This window comes from Asparagus officinalis, chromosome 2 (genome assembly GCF_001876935.1).
Source record: "Asparagus officinalis chromosome 2, Aspof.V1, whole genome shotgun sequence".
Classification (NCBI taxonomy): domain Eukaryota; kingdom Viridiplantae; phylum Streptophyta; class Magnoliopsida; order Asparagales; family Asparagaceae; genus Asparagus; species Asparagus officinalis.
The window spans coordinates 22,139,861-22,158,402 of record NC_033795.1 but is presented as its reverse complement, the minus strand read 5'-3'; the positions used below and the strand labels follow the sequence as shown (position 1 = coordinate 22,158,402).

The window sequence follows — 18,542 nt, the reverse complement described above, 5'->3', positions numbered from 1 at the left end:
GGGAAGCGAGGCTTCCATGTGTCTGGTTTCGATTCATTCCCCGAGAGCTGCTGCGTTAGATTCTGCCACTTCAGGAACAAACTGAGTTCTATTATTTATGTCGTCAATTTTAACTTCAAACTGAAAAAAAGTCATCATAAGATGTGATGATGTCCACAGCTAATGATGCTGCGGAGAAACAGAGAGATGGGGAGTGAGCTGCTCCACGTGTAAGCCCTTTTTTGTGTTGGGAAAAGAGTTGCTAGCGGTTGGGGGCAATTAAAGGACTCGGTAGCTGAGCTTCTTTTATCCCATTTCTGATGGTAAGAGCATCTCCAACAGTTTCTCCAAAATTTTCTTCAAAATGGAGAAACAAAAGTCATATTCTCTAAATTATTTTTGCTCTAACTCCAACAGGTTCCCCATTTTGAAAAATCGTATTTATTACAATAATAAAGCTCTCCCCAAAAATTTGGAGAATGCTGCAGATTTGAGGAAGACTCTCTATTTTTTCTCCTTCTTCCCTATTTTGGGGAATGGGATGGGGAATCTGTTGGACCAGAAAAAAGCTCTATATTCCCCAAAATTGAGTATTTCAAGAAGATGGGGAAGCTGTTGGAGATGCTCTAACAAATCTGCTTCGATAACGGCAGCTCAGCGGTATAAAAACCGAGCAGAAAAAAATAAAAATAAATAAATTTGCTATTTACTCTCTCAAGTATAAATCTCTCCTTCGCATGTAGAACAAAGATCTTTTTTATTCATTATAACCGATGGATGGATGGAATTTTAGATCAATCGACGAGACTTTCTTTGGTCTACAACTCTCAACAACTCGCGTTCTGTAGGTCGCCCAGCTCCTACGATCCAATTTTGAATCAACAAACTAAACAATTTTTTCAGTAGGTTATACATTCTCCTCCATTCAGCACTCGTACGAATGGCCCACTTGTGGGTGAGGATTGAAACATTAACACAAAACAAATCTATTCCCATGTGCGGGAGGAATATCCCTTTACTTAGGACTCCTGCATAGTATTTTTCCACTCATTGATTGGATCCACAATGAATAATGTCACATGAAATATGGAATGTCAGTGCTTGGAAGCAAAGATAGCTAGAATCATACCCTGCCCATGATTACTCCTTTCAGTGAAGAAACCACAGAGAAATAAAATCTGAATTTCGAAAAAAAAACCCTCAACCTTTGGGTGTTTTGCATGAAACTTTCTATAAACTTTATAGATTATAGACACTACTTCCGAACTTTCAAAACTGTATAAAACTATGAATGGATGTTGAAAATTGGAATAGAAGTATAAAAGATCTAAGACATCCTTTTTTTTTAAAAAAAAAGAGAAGAAAAGGTGTCCTTAGAAAAATAAGAGAAGAAAAGTATAACATAGACTATACTATATGTCACCATTATTTAAATAAAGCCATCATTTTTTGATCATGTAAGTTTCATTTTCAAAATTTCAAAAATGTCCTTACATCTTGGAAAAAAAACTACGAAAATTCCTTCTACTAAGTCAAATAATGGAAATGCCATAAAACTCAAAAGAGTTAACGAAAGTGCTCTCTCTCTCTCTCTCATTTGAAAACTTAACGAAAAATACTCGTCCTTTATAAATCAACATAAATTTTCTTATAATTAAAAAAATCTATAAAAACAATCTAACAGAATATCAGTTTTATTGACAATCAGAATATAATGCTCTCACACTCTATGCCATGCATGCATCACACATGGTAGAAAACTAGTATGTTAAGTAAATAAACAAAATTTTCCAAATTATGTCACATGTGAAGCACATGACCACTTAATTAATTGTCAACTATAATGAAATTCTGTAATAAAAAAAGATTATCTGATCTGTAAATTTCAGAAATATATTATACAAAACACCCTAAAGTTCAGGATAGATTTGTGAAATTTAAAACAAAAATAAAAGAAGGAAAAGAGGGAAGAATAATTTTTTGAGGGGTTGGAAGGCAAGGGAGGCAGTTTTGTCATTTCATCTTCAGGGTGAGGAGACAAAGCCAACTTTCAAACAGAGTGCTAGAAGTTGAATTCCAAGAAAGTAAAAAAAAAAGAAAGATTGGACATTTTCCACATGCCAGTTGCCAATATCTGGATTCTACCCATTTAATAAACAAATATCAATTAAAGACCATTACAAAATTAAATGAAAAAAAAATCAATCAAAGGCATAAATAAATAAAAACCTTGAACCATTATTGATTATTTACTTTGCATAAATAATAAGATAGATTGCGGTGAGGCTCTTTCTTTTGTTTCCAAAGAGACCCTCTCTCTTGCTCTCTCTCTCTCTCTCTCTCTTCTTCTTCTCACTCATCACCATCGAAGAAGCAGCGGAAGCTCGTAGAAAGAGAAAGAGGGTAAGCTTTTCATTCCTCTTCTAAACGTTGCTGTTGATAAAAATCCCACCTTTTTGAATATTGTGTGCTGGTTTTATTTTTCTCCTGTTGACTTTTTGTATTTTATTTATGATGTGGGTACTTTTTTTTCCCGTCAGTTTGTTCTTACGATGTAAACTTGTTTCTTTCTAGATCAGACCCACTCCAATTTGGGTCTTTGATTTGGAGGAGAGAGGGGTTTTGATTTCTAAGAGAAAGGAGGCTCTTTTTCTGGGAGTGGACTGATTATTTCAGTAATTTCTTGATATTTTCCCTCTGCAAGGGGTTTATTCATCTCAAAATTACTCTTGTAGATGCGGGTTTTTGTCCAAATTGTCACTGGTTGTGTTGACTAGAGCATGGAAGAAGATCTCTTGATACTCGGAGGAAATTGCTGAAGAAAATTTTCTGGGTTCGATATATAAGGTATTTGTTTTCAGAAGTGTTGTGATGGATTGTAGCTGATTCAGCAATTGCATACCTAAATTTGAGATTTTTTTTTTCTTTCTTCGAAGCTTTGGTATTTGAAAACATTGTAGACTTTTTGCTTAAAATGATTAAACAAATACTGGGCAAGCTTCCACGAAAGCAATCAAAGTCAGGGGATTCAATTGGTGGTGCATCTGTTCTTCCGTCGAATTCTTCTGCTAATTCAAGAAGTGGGGAATGGTCACTTAATAGACCTTCGAATCTTAACGGTTTGGCTCCTGGTTCTAATTATGTACAACATCATGGTGGCAAATACTCTTCAGTTAACCCAAAAGCTAATGGAAGCTTGGTAACCCCTCCATACGAAGCGTTGCCTGCTTTCAGAGACGCGCCAAGCTCTGAGAAACAGAGTTTATTCATCAAAAAATTGAACTTATGTTGTGTTTGCTTTGATTTCACTGACCCAACAAAGAACTTAAAGGAGAAGGACATAAAGAGGCAAACATTGTTAGAGCTCGTCGATTATATCACTTCGGCGAGTGGAAAATTCACAGAAGTCGTTATGCAAGAAATCACGAAAATGGTATCCACTAATCTCTTTAGGACTTTTACATCTCCACCCCGTGAGAATAAAGCCTTGGAAGCCTTTGATTTGGAAGATGAGGAACCTTCAATGGATCCTGCTTGGTCACACTTGCAAGTTGTCTATGAGTTCTTCTTGAGGTTTGTTACATCACCCGAGACTGATGCCAAATTGGCTAAGAGATATGTAGACCATTACTTTGTTCTTCGGCTATTAGACCTCTTTGACTCCGAAGATCCACGAGAAAGAGAATACCTAAAGACAATACTTCACCGTATTTATGGTAAATTCATGGTGCATCGCCCGTTTGTAAGGAAATCCATTAACAATATTTTCTATCGGTTTATCTTCGAGACAGAAAAGCATAATGGGATTTCCGAGCTGTTGGAGATATTGGGAAGTATAATTAATGGGTTTGCTTTGCCACTTAAGGAAGAGCACAAATTGTTCCTTGTCCGAGCATTGATTCCTCTTCACAAGCCAAAGTGCATATCCATGTATCATCAACAATTATCTTATTGCATCACACAGTTTGTTGAGAAAGATTGTAAGCTTGCAGATACTGTTATAAGGGGGTTGCTGAAGTACTGGCCTATTACGAATAGTTCAAAGGAAGTGATGTTCTTAGGAGAGTTGGAGGAGGTTCTAGAGGCAACTCAGCCAGCAGAGTTCCAGCGATGCATGGTTCCACTTTTCCAGCAAATTGCTCGATGTATGAGCAGTTCTCACTTTCAGGTATCAACCTTCCAATCGTTTAGTCCCATATGGATGTAGACATACTATATATCACACTTGCTTCAATTATGTTACTTTCTATTGCATTCCTTTCTTGTTTGTAGTAAAATTAAAATTATTATTTTTGCATGGTTGTCAGTTTCTTATGAGCATTGACCTTCACTTTAGTTGCATGATCATTGTACTAGAAAATTGCTTAGAGGAATTAACTGATACAGCAGATTACAATTGCAAGAAGTGTAGATATCTTCTAACATCGCTGTCATATTAACATTGGGAGTCCTTTCCTTAAAAAAAGATCAACCCATTTGGTTGTCCTAGTTACTTTAAATGTGTATATTTTGTTGTCCTTTTGATGTATAAGGATGGAATGCATATCTTTCACAAAGCTTTGGAATTGGGTATTAATTGTAATTTGGTATACTTTTTGTGTATATCATTTTTGTTTAAATCAATCGGAGGTCAGATTCGGAGCAAACTCGAGAAGGCTTTATGGGAGGTTGGATTTTAACCGGCTGATTGTCATCAACCCTCACCTGGTCCCATATTAATTGTAATTATGCTAATTCACAGATAGGAAACCACACGTAATTGGATATGCAATTTAAGCTCATGCAACCTTAGAGCAAACTAATATTTCCAAGAAAAAAGGAAGATGATAAGATAAGCAAATACTGATTGCATCATCTGTTCCAGAAGGGATTGGTCTACCAAGTTAACTTGAAAGTTGTCTTGCGTTTCTCTGATGTTAATTTTATTTGAGCAATATCACAGACCTGTTAACTGATATTGTCCCATCGTTCAGAAAGATGCATCTCTTCTAGGAAAGGCATTATGATCATATAATTATCTTTTTTATTTGATAAACTAAACAACTTGTATCATGCAGAATAATATTGACGTTTGAACTTGCTTAAAGTTTTACTCATTTTTTTAATTTCAAGTGTAATTTCTGGTTTAGTTACAGTCATACATGTACTATTGTTTTTGCTTCATGCCTTACTCAACTTCAAGTGTAGTATCTTGTGTATTTAACTCCTGCAAAGTCAGTTAAATCCGACTCACTTCGCATAAATTATTTATTTACCCCTTTCCTCATTATAGCTTAGGAGACAGTGGCATGGAAAAAAGAGCATATAAATTAGTTCGTAGGTAATTAAGTTAATTGTTCAGAAAATGGATGGCTCTTTATTGCTATGGAACCTCATTTGAGGTGTGAAGCTGAACCATCAATCCTGTTTGTTTTCTTGCTAAATCCCACCGAATACCTTAACCATCTTCCTTCAGTGTCAAATACCGATCCAACTCGTGTGCCATTGTATAGACTCAATACTGTCACAGCTTAGTCTCAGCATCTCATCTGCATCCTCTATTTTACCAGGTTTGGAACAAGGTGCCTTACATTACTCCCGAAGTTATGTCATTATGAGACTCCAGTCATAAAAATCAAAATCTCACACCAAAAGTTACCAGGCCGTTCAAAACCACTATCTATTAGGTAGTCTTGATCATGAATTAAAGATTGGTAGTTTTTGATGATGAATGGTTGTTTGTTGATTGGAAGTTTAGATCTTTCCTTCTCTTACTTCCTTTTCTTGTACCCCAGCCTCAGCCTCTCTTTCGCCCTTACCCACTCCCAACAACCCACGCCCCCACCCCACTTCCCCCTGCCCCCCACAGAAAAAGGTGAGAAATCGTTTAAGAGATATAGATATTAAAAACAGATTTTTGAGAGACCATGTGAAGAAGAAAAAAAGAGCAATCACGTGGGTGGACTCCTACTTTTGTATTTGATAGCAACAAAAAGATTTGGCTCCTATAAACCGTGCTTCTACGGAATATCAGTCTTCTCCGAATTTAGCAAGCAGCAAAAGTTCCAAAAAAAAGCACTTGCTCTTTAAAGTAGTGAAAACATTCCTCCTATGCAACCCAATACATTCTTGACAAGAACATATAAAAATTTCATAATGAAGATATATGTCAGGGGAACAAGATGATGTGAAATGTAGACTTTCTCAAGTCAGACCTGGTGATAGCTTTGATAGATACTGTTTTGCTTTTGTGGGAACTTGAGCTTTGAGCGGATTATTGTTGAACGTTTCACGCATGCATACATATGCATAGATACATACATATATACATATGTACACACAGATATGCGCATGCATGCATGCACGCACGCACGCACACAGGGAGAGGGGTAAGACTTGGTAACTCATTTTGCTGAGGAAGCTACAAAGAGACAGATTAGTGCTGGGAATCACTGTGATAGTCACATTGAAGTATGTGGAACTCACCACTGCTATCGTTTGTTTTTGCTAAATGAGGTGGTAGTTCATACCCAGTGCCTTCCTTTGTATACACATGCTCACCCCAATTGTCGTCTTTGAATACATATTACAGATATTAAAGTTATTTAATGTTTTAACACATGTTGCAGTCAGCACTTAGTGCAAGCGGATGGAGCAAATCAACTTGCTGGTACTCCCAGTGTTTTATAGCTTTCACGAACCTTTAGACCCCAAACAATTTTTGCTGGCTTAATTACCATATCAGACATCTGTACATGTTATTTGCAAGAGTTGTGACCTTCTAGCTGTCTGCCTAATTTTGGAAATTATGTATCCGTATAGGCTAGCTCACTTTTCTTTTACAGTTGACCGTCTATCACGATTTTGTTTGCGACTGAACCAATTATGAATTTTATCTTCTTGCAATATTGGTTTTCCACTCTTCATTTCTAAATATTGCTGTGAGATTTTTTTTTTTCTGTATTACAGTGTATGGTATGCCTAGCTCTGTCCAGGCAAAGAGAATTTTTTGACTGTAGGATTAACCATGGACACTCTACCATTACTAAATTGCAACATGCAATTGAATAAGAGTTCCGTATAGCAGAATGCAAAGGTTTTTAAGTGGGTTTGTAACATGTCTGGTGGTAATTCAGTAAGCTTATGGATTCAGGCTTTAATAATGATTGTATTGCTAAGTAAAAGGCTATAGGATTCAGGGTGAAAGGCTAGATAGAAATTAATAAAAAGTAGAAAGGAAGATCCTAGAATAAGAATCGAGAAGACACCTTCTGTTCCAACATCTCATAACACTTGCACTTTATATTGTTTATTTATTATGCAAAATAAGGCTTACATATTGCTAGGATAAGTCCCAGATTTTCATAGCTTAATGCAAGAAGAATCACAATTCCATACCAACGAAAAGCTTTTGCAGTATCAAACAATAATCTTTGTTTTGCTAGGACCTTGCAACAATTCTAGTGCCGAAAATGAATTACTTAACTCTACTAATAGTGGTCAGAAGAATAAGAAGAACATTGATGATTCAAGATATTGCATAGAGCAATCCTTGCCAGTTTTGTCCCGTATAAGTTCACTTGAGGTTGTTTTTACTGTCTATTGAGTGAGTGGTATTATATAGTCCTGCTAGGGATGGTCAGGGAGGAACTCAAACTTTGTAGTGTAATTTTCTACCTATTGACATTGTGGATTGCTCGCACCGTCAAAATTCCTAGCAGTTCTTTTAACTTGTTATTCTAGATTTTCCCATATTCGTAGCATTCAATTTGAGCTGCTTAGAGTGAGTAAACTTTGTACAACGTTTGATGGTTTTGTAAAATTTGTGATGGTTTTGAGGTCTGATAACTTATGGTAACATCTGTACAATCTTTGATTTTAGGAGGGTGGGAAATGGAGAGGAGAATTTGGTTTAAGAACACGTCTAACGAAACCACAAAGTATATTACTTAATTATATTCACTAATTAGTATGAGATCCTTAAGTTTTCTCTAATTGAAGGGCTTTTACTTTTTCTAAGTTTTGAAAACTAATGTCGTCCTTAGCGATCCCAGTTTCAACACCAGGCTATGCCTTTGTTCAAAATAAGAAAAAACTACTTATACGTTGGATAATATTACAGTTTGGTATGTGTGGCCGAGGGATCTGATCAACCCTGGTACATGAGTCGCGTTTTGAACTTTCTAGGTTTTAGACACCTCATTATTCTAATGGTTCAGTTTATGAGGACAATAGTTTCGAATGGTTGGCAGAAATATATGTAGATTATAATAATCGACAGTTGTAAAATTATGACAAATGTGCTTATCACTTTCTTCCTTCATCATCGCAGGTAGCAGAAAGGGCATTGTTCTTGTGGAACAACGATCGCATAGACAGTTTGGTCAAACAAAATCGAAGGGTGATACTGCCCATAATCTTCCCTTCACTAGAAAGAAACACAAGGGGTCATTGGAACCAAGCTGTTCAAAGCCTAACACTCAATGTTCGCAAAATTTTCTCAGACGATGATCCTGAGCTATTCGAGGAGTGTCTAGAGAAGTTTCAAGATGACGAGTCAAAGAACAAGGAGTTTAGATCGCGACGTGAGAAAATATGGAAGCGTCTTGAAGAGATTGCAGCTATAAAGGCTGCCAGCAATGAGGCCGTTCTCATTGCTAATAAAAAATCATGATTAATAATGGTCTGAGAATATTGTACATGTTTACCGTACCGTAGGGGGATTTATGGGAGCATTGGCAAGATGAGGAGCCATTAGATGTTTATGGGAGAGAGAAATTTGGTTAGTTGTAGGCTTGTAGCGTTTTTGTTGTTGAGAGTTCCATATGTGAAGGTCTGAACTTGACCCCCTTACATAATATATCTGATGTTATTGAATATGAGTTGGTTGGATTGAGCATAAATAAGCTTGTGTACTCAAGTTGTTTGTTCTATCCACGAGGCTTGTTAAATTTAGGGGAAATTGCATTAAACCCCCAAGAACTTTTGGCATTTTGTGGTAAACCCCCAAAAACTTAAATCACGTTAAACCCTCAATAACTATTGGAATTGCAGCAACCCTGTCTTAAGTTTTCGTATTTTGCAGACGGCCCCCATTACGATGTGAGTCCACATTTTTCCGTTGGTGGCACATTTTAGATCTAAATGTAGATTAACGTCGTCATGGGAGTTATTATCTACAAAATGCAAAAAGTTATTGGAGGTTTTCTGCAATTTCAATAGTCATTGTGGGGTTTAGTGCGATTTTAGAAGTTTTTGGGGGTTTAATACAAAGCCTAAAAGTATTTGGTGGTTTAGTGTAATTTTCGTTTTGAAATTTATAACCCTTGCAGATTCTTTCTGAACTTTCTTCTTCACAAACAAACCTAAACTTGTTCTTTTGTATATCTTATTTTCCACTTCATTTTCATTGCAACTGTGCCTACATTTGTAACTTGCAGGCGACAGCTAGGTCCTATTTGAAACTACAAGTGTTCAGAGTGATCGATCAGAGATTGCAGGAATAGCAAAAGTATTTACAGAATCATGTTGTTCAAACTCCTACCATTTTTATAACATTACTCACCTTTATCATTCTTATCTAAACTCGCCGTAGTTAATATGCAAAATGACTCGATTGCATACAACTACAGTCACAAGATCACGAACATGTAGTTACAGAAATAGAAAAGGATTAACATGCGTTCGGGCTACAATCTTTAAGCTTTGTTAAGAAAAGAAGAATGTAAATATATTACATTACTAAACAGGTTTGCCCAGCTTTCAATGGTTCGAGGCGCAGGATAAGGTCGCCCTCAAACACTAACGAAAATTTCCACAACTCGTACAAAATTTTACAACACTAATAGACTGATTCCTGTTACTTAGAAAGCAAAAACGAGTTTAAATACCACATATGAATCAGAGTTTATGCTACATTACGCATCCTTTGGTAAATGTTCGGTTTTATAAATATTTAACCATGTACGGGCCTTCAAGTTCGTAACCCAGCTTTCTGTAGTAATGGCGAGTTCCCACGCCTGAGATAACAGCTAACTTTTTTGAACGGTGTTCCCTCCGGGCAATTCTCTCTGCCTCTTCCATTAGAAGTGTACCATAGCCCTGTATGATAATTAGAATCAAAATACAATCAAAATAAAGCAGTCTGAATCATATTATATCAGTTAACTACATAAGGATTTTTAAGCGCAGTCCTCTCAAGCCATGAAATGGATGGAGAAATATAACTTCAAAGGATTACGTTCCTGCTGGAGGAGCCGAAAAATCACTACACATTGCTTTGTACTCATAAGTTGTTCGTTTTTCAACCCATCTCAAATGTAATCAGAAAGATCAACAAGTCAGAAGGATTTAAAAGTTATATTTTATTTTTGGAAAAAAAAAATCTAATTCTTAAATGAGCTAATCCATTCATGTAGGAATAAGGATTATGGTAAAACCTAATCAATTTTTACATGGATGCCAATGGTTGAGATTCTTGAGGACCAGCACCCGTCATGTCTTGGATTTTCTACATAGCTGCCAAACTTCTAACAATACATACATCAATTAATTATGCATGTTAAGCTAATTTAATCAGGGTGCTATCAGGTTTAACTGGAAACTTTAGAGAGAGACCTGCGCACATTTTGACACAGGTAGAAGCAATGTCGACCAAATTGTAATCTTCATATGAAGATTATACTAAAGAAGCTTTAATTATACAAAACAAGATAGTTACTAGAGACAACTTGCTTTTAAACAGGTTTTGTCAGTTATATAACATGTATACCTGCCATTCATGTAGTTGGATTAACCATCTCTTTTAGGGATCTAATGCTAACTAAAAATTAGTTTTAAGTCCAGAAGCACACAAACACAAAGACATGCTTGGAAGTGCATATGTAATGTTACTCGTGCACTTGGGAAGTGTTGGGTCACAAGATTCCTAATTTCCTACTACCTCATGTGGGGGAAAAAAGGGTTCTGGTGAAGGAGATGATTATAATCCAACCATATAAATAAACTATCCAAAAAGCTGATGCTTCGTTCATTTGGGGGCACTATTTTCCCCCCCAAAGTTGATCATTTGGATGTAGTTTTTCAAATACACACGATTTAAGGAGTATACAGACTCCAAAAAAAAAATCAATACTGTGACTACAATGAGAAGAGGGGGGTGGGGGGGGGTGGGGGGGCGACTAATATCAATTGATGTGTTACAATGAACTTATTGAAGGTTACCTGGTGTTGCAGTTTGTCAGCATCACGCCCATGTACAGGGACAGCAGTGCCATAGACGTGAAGTTCCCGAACAATTGAGCACCTGCCCATTAATTCAGGGCAAGTCGTGTTGCGGCCACATTTACGCAAACGTAACAATCCCACCAGAATATCCTATCCAAAATACAAGGAAACTGGTCAATATCACATTGCAGACAACAATAATAACATATTAACATCAACAAACATAATTAGATCAAAAGTTAAAATAAACAAAATTTTCCAGCAAATAATATTAGTTATGCCAGTATAAAGAACACTGAACAGGAAAAAAACTGCCCAGCCTAATGATGTGCGTGCTCTTGACACAAATAAGAGTAAACTTCAATATTCAATTCATTATAACACATCAATTAATATTATTTCACCCTTCTATTGTTTTAAAAAAAATTCTTGCAGTGTAATTCCTGGTATCAATTTGTTAATCTCATTATTAATCCTTGCTCTTCTCGTCTAATCCATAGTGCAATAACCAATATTATCAAACTCATTTGTATGATAAATCAGTTTTATCACCTTCGAATGATAGTTAATCTATCTACGTAATGAGGAAAATTTTATAATATATCCCTTTTGGACTAGAGCCACTTGTAAAATGCTTCTATAACATGCGTCAAAGATTATCAAAGAATTTATCTAATCCAAATAGATTAGGACACTTGTTGAATGCTTCTATAACATATCTCAAATTTTATAATGTGTCTCAAAAATGCCAAAGACATACTACAGATGTATCAAGATCTTAATAAGTTCAAATATAATGTATCAACAAAAGGATCACAATTTCGTTTGATTTCTCAATGCAATTTACCTGGCGCGTGTCTTCATATGAGAGAAAGGTCTCCCAGCCCTCATTGGCTGCATAGTCACGCCGTATAAGCTCCACCTCTTCTGGCCTAATTTTATGGTGGATGTCCTGGGAAAAGAATCAGTTGGACAAAGTCAAAAGAAGAAGAAGAAGAAGAAAGAGAAAAGAAAAAAGGAAAAAAAAAGAGAAAATTCTGTCTCGAGAAAGAATAGGATGTTATTGACATCAGCTTACCTGGATTCCAGCTTCACGCGTTCTAACATCACGGCATTTTAAGCCTAAATCTTCCATCCGAGCCAAAGCGAGCTCTCGAAGATTTCCTTTCTCAACTCCTGAAGTAACTAGCGGCATTGGAATATCCCTTTGGACTCTATAAACTCGAGTCCATGGTGGTACCATGGATAGAATTCTAGCAATAATGTCCACCAGGAGTTCTGGTGGGTAATTCCTATACCTGCAGTAAAAAAATGTTATCTAATTAATTCTGTGAAGGAAGAAATCTCTTATGAATATACTTATCAAAACCATAAGGTCATATTTAACATGGACTTGATTAAATAGAATACCAAAATTAGCAAATGCATCAATTCAGCTCAGATCACAATAGATCAATAGCAACTTCTGATGCATATCTCCCTGAAAGGCAAGAAATGTGAATGGTCCCGAAGATTAACTTACCTGCCAGTTTTCCATAGCTCATAGAGACCAGTTCCACGAATGACAAGGGTTGGATAGATTTTAAGCCCATCTGCTCTAAAAGCTGGATTCTCAAAGAATTCTCGAAAACTTTCCATATCTCTTTCGATACCAACATTTGGAAGATCAGGCATCATGTGTGCAACAACCTAGTAGGCAAGTAGAGAATTTATAGAAATTCATATTAGAAAACTGCCTACTCAGCAGCTAATGTGATAACAGAATTTATCTGTAAAAGTTAACTACAATAAAAATATTTGAGTGTAGGACATGAGAAAGAGTTCCATGAAATAGTATGATCATTTGTCTTTGATAATTCCATGTTACATAAATTGCATTTTTGAACATTTATCTATAAAACTAAATTTGCCCATGTAAAGCCACAACTTACCATTTTCAACTTAATAACCAGGCAAATAACAAGAAAAAATTGGGAGTAAACTTTCAATTTCATGCATAAACAACAAAAGGGCGACAGTAGTTTAACCAACCATAATCATCTTTTTACTTCGCTGGTAATTATGTATACAAATGCAGAGAGGTAGAATGCTGAGAATTGGTCACCCATGTTGATCCTGTTGAGATAGATTTGATTTTAGCGCCAAGCAGCAGCAGCAACAACAACAATGGCGGCAGCAAGTGGCAGCAAGCAGTAGCGCAAGCAACAACGGCAGCAGCAAGGGGACAGCGTGCGGTAACTGCACACTGTTCCAGTCCAGAGTTGGGACAGTGTGCGGCCACCGCACGTCTGTGGTAGGTGCACACTGTCAGGCAGGTTTTTCCTGCTGCTATTGGGTTTCTATCCTTGTCTTTTTTTCCCCTTAGGGCCCAAGACTTCTACTCTATTTAAAGGGATATTATCTAAGATCTAGGATTTGAGAGAAAAATAGGGGTTGTGAGGAAAGGAGGCCATAAGGAAGAGATCAAAGGCCAAGCCATCAAGATCAAGAAGATGAAGAAGAAGAAGAAGAAAAAGAAGAGAACTATTGTAAGGAGTTACAAGAGGAAAGCTATATTCTTGTAAGGATTCACAAGAAGCCTGATGAACTACTCTTGTGAGAGATCGTTAAGTAGAAAGTGAGATTGCATCTTCTTCTTAATAAAGTATATCCCTTATCCCATGGATGTAGGCACATTGCCAAACCACATAAATCTTCTTGTGTTTTCTGTGATTGTTGTTTGTTTTCAAATATCTCGCCATAAAGTTAACTAGTTAAGGTTTTCCGTGAAACCCTAAAAAGTTAAAATTCTTTGTTCAGGATTTAAAGTTGGCAAGATCCCTTACAGATACTAAGTCGACAAACAAATCAGAAACTTATACAAAGATTTAAGAAATCCTATTTTCTGATACTAAACGACGAATGTTGCTCGGAATTATTTGACTAGGAAGAACATGAAAAGTACCAATATATAATCAGTCAGATGGCTAAAATTACTTTCCCGTGTCCCCCAGAAAGTCAGATCGCTAAAGAGGTCAGCAGAAATATTCCTAGAGCAGCAGAGAAGCAAAAGAAAGTTGCTACTGCGCCACTTCAGAAGTTGATTATATATGACTTTGAGTCATTGATAATTAAAAACTTATGAAATTAGAGACATATTTCATAATGAATGTAGACTCAACTTAATACCTTGAAACCAGCATCCTTCGCTAAGCAAAAACAATCAGCAACAGCAGCTACTGTATGACCTCTATTAGTGTCTCGAGCCACATCTTCATAGGTACTTTGTACTCCAATCTCCAGTCGTGTACAACCATAATATAGCATTTGACGTAAATGAGGCCCTAGACAGTAATCAGGCCTCCTGGGTAGTAAAGTGCAGCAGAATACAGTTTTAGCTATAACTATGGAAATGAACAACTTAGGTATGCATATTCAAATGGTCACTCACGTTTCTATTGTCATGCCAATACATTTGATGGTACCATGCTCTGAATAGCTGACAGCCTCTTCCACGTTTGCTGAGGTGTGTCCTGACAGAGCATCATGAAGATTTCTAATGAAATAATCACGATAGTCAGCAGGCAAAGACATGAAAGTGCCTCCCATCAAGATAAACTCAACCTACAAAAAGATACAATATGAAAATACTCATCCAGGCAACATGTAGTTACAATACGCACTCACATTTTTCAGTTCACCTGATTCTTAAAGTTACAAATGAATAGTATCTTACCTTATCCACACTGTGACCTAGCCTTTTTAGTTGGTCTATTCGGCTTCTAGCTTGGACATAGGGATTGTATCTGAAACAATTTAAAAGTAAATAAGAATGTATAACCACTAAGTCCATTAATATAAACAGATAGTATCACAAACCTAAGGTGCACAAAATATATAAAAGAAAGGTGCACTTCAGTATATAAAATCAGATTTTAATAACCAATTATAGAGCAAAACATTAAAGAGAGAGGAAAAGAAGCTTAAGACAAGAATCACATGGATATGCGGGGTCAGCTAAACTAACAGAAATTACATATACGATATATATATATAATAATTGTCCACGTGTATAAGGACATCGCTATAGCCAAGTAGGTTAAATTAATAGCAATTTGTCATATGCTTCTAAACAATAACAAGAAGGGAAAAAAAAACTGCAAGTGAACTTTCAAAAACATATCAGCAATCTTTTTGAAATGGGTCCCCAATTCATATAGAGCTAAATACTGCATCAGCCACTTTCAAAATTTCCAAAGCTGTATCTTTTCTGCCTCTTATGTGAAGGAAATAGTGACGATAACCTAATAAAACAGTACTTCAACATGATTCTCATGGTTTAAACTGAAAATAAAGGCTGATTTGTACTCCAGAAAGGTTTACACCTTTCTAGATCTGATACCCTGAAGTCCTACTTTGACAATTTGTACCCAGAGTTTTCAAATTGACGTTTATATGACAATCTGATACCCAAAACCACAAAAACTGAAATCTGGCAAGAAAATTTATTATTCATTCACTTTACTATGTTAATATTCTTGAAAGATAAAACAAAGCAATCACCTTGCCCTAATCGCCCGCATGCTCGTGGGCTCGTACCCCGTATAGGACTGCGTGCTATACTCAAAATCCGAGTCCGGCCCCCCCGGACAATACACACAAATATTCCCCGTCGTCGCAATATGCGGGCACCGATGAGGCTTCGACATTACAGCAACAACAGCGATCCCCGACGCCGTCCTCACGGGCTTCGCCCGTAGCTTCGGGAGCAAGGCATCTCGGTCCGCCTCGGGGACTGCGGCGATCATCTCGACGAGCTTCGGGGCGCGGGAGAGGCCGGTACTTCGGCAGCCGGCGTATTTGAGGGCGTTGAGGTCGACGTCCTCGGCCGCGCGACGGAGAGAGCCGACATGGGAGACGATCTGCGATGGCCGGACGCGGGCTTCCTTCGTCAGAGCATCGCGGGGATGGCGACGCCGACCGCGGCGGGATTGCGGTTTTTTGCGGGGTTGGGGTTGAGGGTGCCCATCTAGTGTAAGGTTAGGGTTGGGTTTCGGGGGCGGGGCGGAGAAGGTTCCGTTGGGAATGAAGGGTGGATTTGTGGGAGAGAGAGGGATCGGGTTCCCGCAGTCTGGGTTTGGGTTTTAGGTAAAGGGGTTTTGTGATAGGAGAATTAAAAAAAGGGAAAATTGCTTGGAGGAACCCAAAAAAGTTGGTCAATGCATCCACCTCCCCCGCCCAAAAATCATAACCCCCAAGCCCTTAAATTGAAACATAAGTGCAAGTGTGCAATCAACCCCTTCTTCCCACAGCCCAAGAAATTCATTCCCAAATTACCCTTCTTCCCCATTTAAAACTTAATCTCTTTCATCCTCAAGCTGACCTAATCTGGCTCAAGACCTCTCCCTCCCCCACCACCGCCGACGCCGCAGCCTCCTCCCCCTTCCTCTTCCCTCCCCTCCCCTCCTCCTCCCTCCTCCGCCACATCCTCTCCTCCTCCCCCTTCCCCTTCCCCCTCCTCCCCGACCCCCTCCTCGGTTGGGATCCCAGCTTAATAGAACTGTAAGTTCAAAGTGCATTCTTTTGTCTACTTAACATAAATTCATTTTCATACATATACAAATTTCTTGCAAATTTTTAGTTTCCTTAGCTATTTCTTTTTGTAGACCTCTTGGATTGAGAGGACTGGCTTCCAAGGCGTCGTTTTGCACCCAAGGGACAAAAACTAGGCCAGGATTGAATTTCATATTGAATTTTTATTAAAGTAAATCCATAATAAAAATTCCGTTTTAGAGAAAATGAAGTGAAAATACGGATCGACTAAATTAACTATTGTGAAGTTTATTTATATAACCAGTTATTACCGTTACGCTCTTCTCCCATGCTCAAGCTCTGAAGATGAAGTTTGGTATTAAAAATTAATTTACTAAAACTTTTGATCATCTAATTATCTTACTGTTTGGTGCTTTTGTAATAGGTTCCAAGCACACCAGTAGTGAATGCACTCTCAAAGCAGAGGGCGATGCTGGAGAACATCCTCAGGGCTTGCATTGGCTTGGCTCTTGGGAACAACATGATCCTGGAGTACAAATGAGAGTTGATCTTGAGAGATCGAGGGATTAATAAATTTAGAGGGATTAGAGGAAAGGAGGAGGAAAAAAAGACCCTGTTCGTATAAGTTCTGCTTGGATGTTGTTGTGTTAATGGCTTGGTTTGTTTAGTTATGGTATGGGGGTGTGCTTCTCCTCTTCTAAATGTCTATGTAATGGTTCTTATTTTCTTTTCTTTTATTTTTTTCTATATTAATATCCAAGTGTCCTTTTATGTGATATTTATAGTCAATATGTGATATTTATAGATAATATGTGATATTTGCTATGTTATTCAAGTTTTTAATATTTATATGATTTATTACACTTGATTATGTGACATATGATAGTTTCATGTGACATATGACAGTTTCATGTCACATATGCTGTTTTTATGTGATGTTTATGCATTCTGTGTGGCATATGCTGCGTGTATATCACATATGATAGTTTCCTGTGACATTTTGGTATTATGTGTGACATATGCTGCTGTTATGTGATATTTTTACATTCTGTGTGACATACTCATTATCCATAACATATGCTGCTGTTATGTGATATGTATACATTACAGTGTGATTTAACCTCTTTTCAACTATAGAATGTGAGACTTCAAGAGTGCTCTCCATGCAAATTTCTTGGAGAATTTTTTGTTGCCATCTCGTGGCGAGTATTCATCATTTCCGTAATTTGCACACGAATGTGATTCATCATATCACAAATAAGAAGTGTTTTCGCCACACGAATCCAATTGTTGAAAGATTCAGTAACATTAGAAGTGATATGACCATATCTGTGTGTCAAATAAAAATTAACTACAAAGTCACATATAAACGACAACTGTCACAAGCAACGACAAAATATCACAGAACACAGATAAGAGTCACATATAATAGAGTATTGCTACATGAGACGAGTAAATGTCACACATAACAGACGAACGTATACTTGTATGCAGCAAACTCCAATAATTTTGAAATACGTTGAGCAACACTTGAGGCAAAACACATCTCTCTAAACTTCAATTTACAATTTTTAACAAGATGAAGTGTACATCTAGAAATATATCTTATAGATGAAGTACACATCTAACATTCATATGTAATACGTTAACGTCACATATGAGGTCTCAATGCCATATTTAATACTCAAAAGTCACAAATCAGATCTAAATATCATATATAAGGAAATAGGATGGTGGGTTGGGATTATAACTTCCTGATGTATTTTTGTTTGATGGGTTGAAATTCTTTATAAGGATGATTTTGATCCAATTAGAGTTCAAATTAG

At 37.1% G+C, this 18,542-nt stretch overlaps 2 protein-coding genes across 5 annotated transcripts; one reads left to right on the top strand and one right to left on the bottom strand.

Moving 5' to 3' along the window:
* LOC109830509 (serine/threonine protein phosphatase 2A 57 kDa regulatory subunit B' theta isoform-like) lies at nt 2,260-8,837 on the top strand. Of its 4 annotated transcripts, XM_020397779.1 has the most exons (4): nt 2,260-2,382; nt 2,559-2,826; nt 2,916-4,147; nt 8,291-8,837. In XM_020397779.1, the coding sequence occupies exons 3-4, from the start codon at nt 2,954-2,956 to the stop codon at nt 8,630-8,632; spliced, it is 1,536 nt and encodes a 511-aa protein (XP_020253368.1). In that variant the 5' UTR covers nt 2,260-2,382; nt 2,559-2,826; nt 2,916-2,953; the 3' UTR covers nt 8,633-8,837. The 4 variants fall into 4 exon arrangements, with proteins under 4 accessions (XP_020253368.1, XP_020253366.1, XP_020253369.1 ...); XM_020397777.1 differs by having other exon boundaries at nt 2,559-4,147; XM_020397780.1 differs by having other exon boundaries at nt 2,266-2,382; nt 2,715-4,147.
* Nucleotides 9,646-17,238, bottom strand: LOC109830933 (elongator complex protein 3). The gene is made up of 10 exons (XM_020398287.1): nt 17,154-17,238; nt 15,727-16,294; nt 14,900-14,969; nt 14,615-14,787; nt 14,353-14,527; nt 12,707-12,873; nt 12,263-12,482; nt 12,032-12,136; nt 11,182-11,334; nt 9,646-10,059 (listed from the first exon to the last, which is right to left on the bottom strand). Exons 1-10 carry the CDS (start codon nt 17,236-17,238, stop codon nt 9,904-9,906), a joined length of 1,872 nt encoding a protein of 623 aa, XP_020253876.1. The 3' UTR covers nt 9,646-9,903.

Bases quoted from the DNA above. Each gene is read 5' to 3' on its own strand.
- LOC109830509 (XM_020397779.1), top strand. From the start codon at position 2,954: ATGATTAAACAAATACTGGGCAAGCTTCCACGAAAGCAATCAAAGTCA. The intron at 4,148-8,290 runs GTATCAACCTTC...TCATCATCGCAG, and splicing joins TGAGCAGTTCTCACTTTCAG to GTAGCAGAAAGGGCATTGTT.
- LOC109830933 (XM_020398287.1), bottom strand. From the start codon at position 17,238: ATGTTGTTCCCAAGAGCCAAGCCAATGCAAGCCCTGAGGATGTTCTCC. The intron at 14,788-14,899 runs GTAAGATACTAT...ATCTTTTTGTAG, and splicing joins TAGGTCACAGTGTGGATAAG to GTTGAGTTTATCTTGATGGG. The intron at 11,335-12,031 runs GTAAATTGCATT...TATTTTGGATAG, and splicing joins CATATGAAGACACGCGCCAG to GATATTCTGGTGGGATTGTT.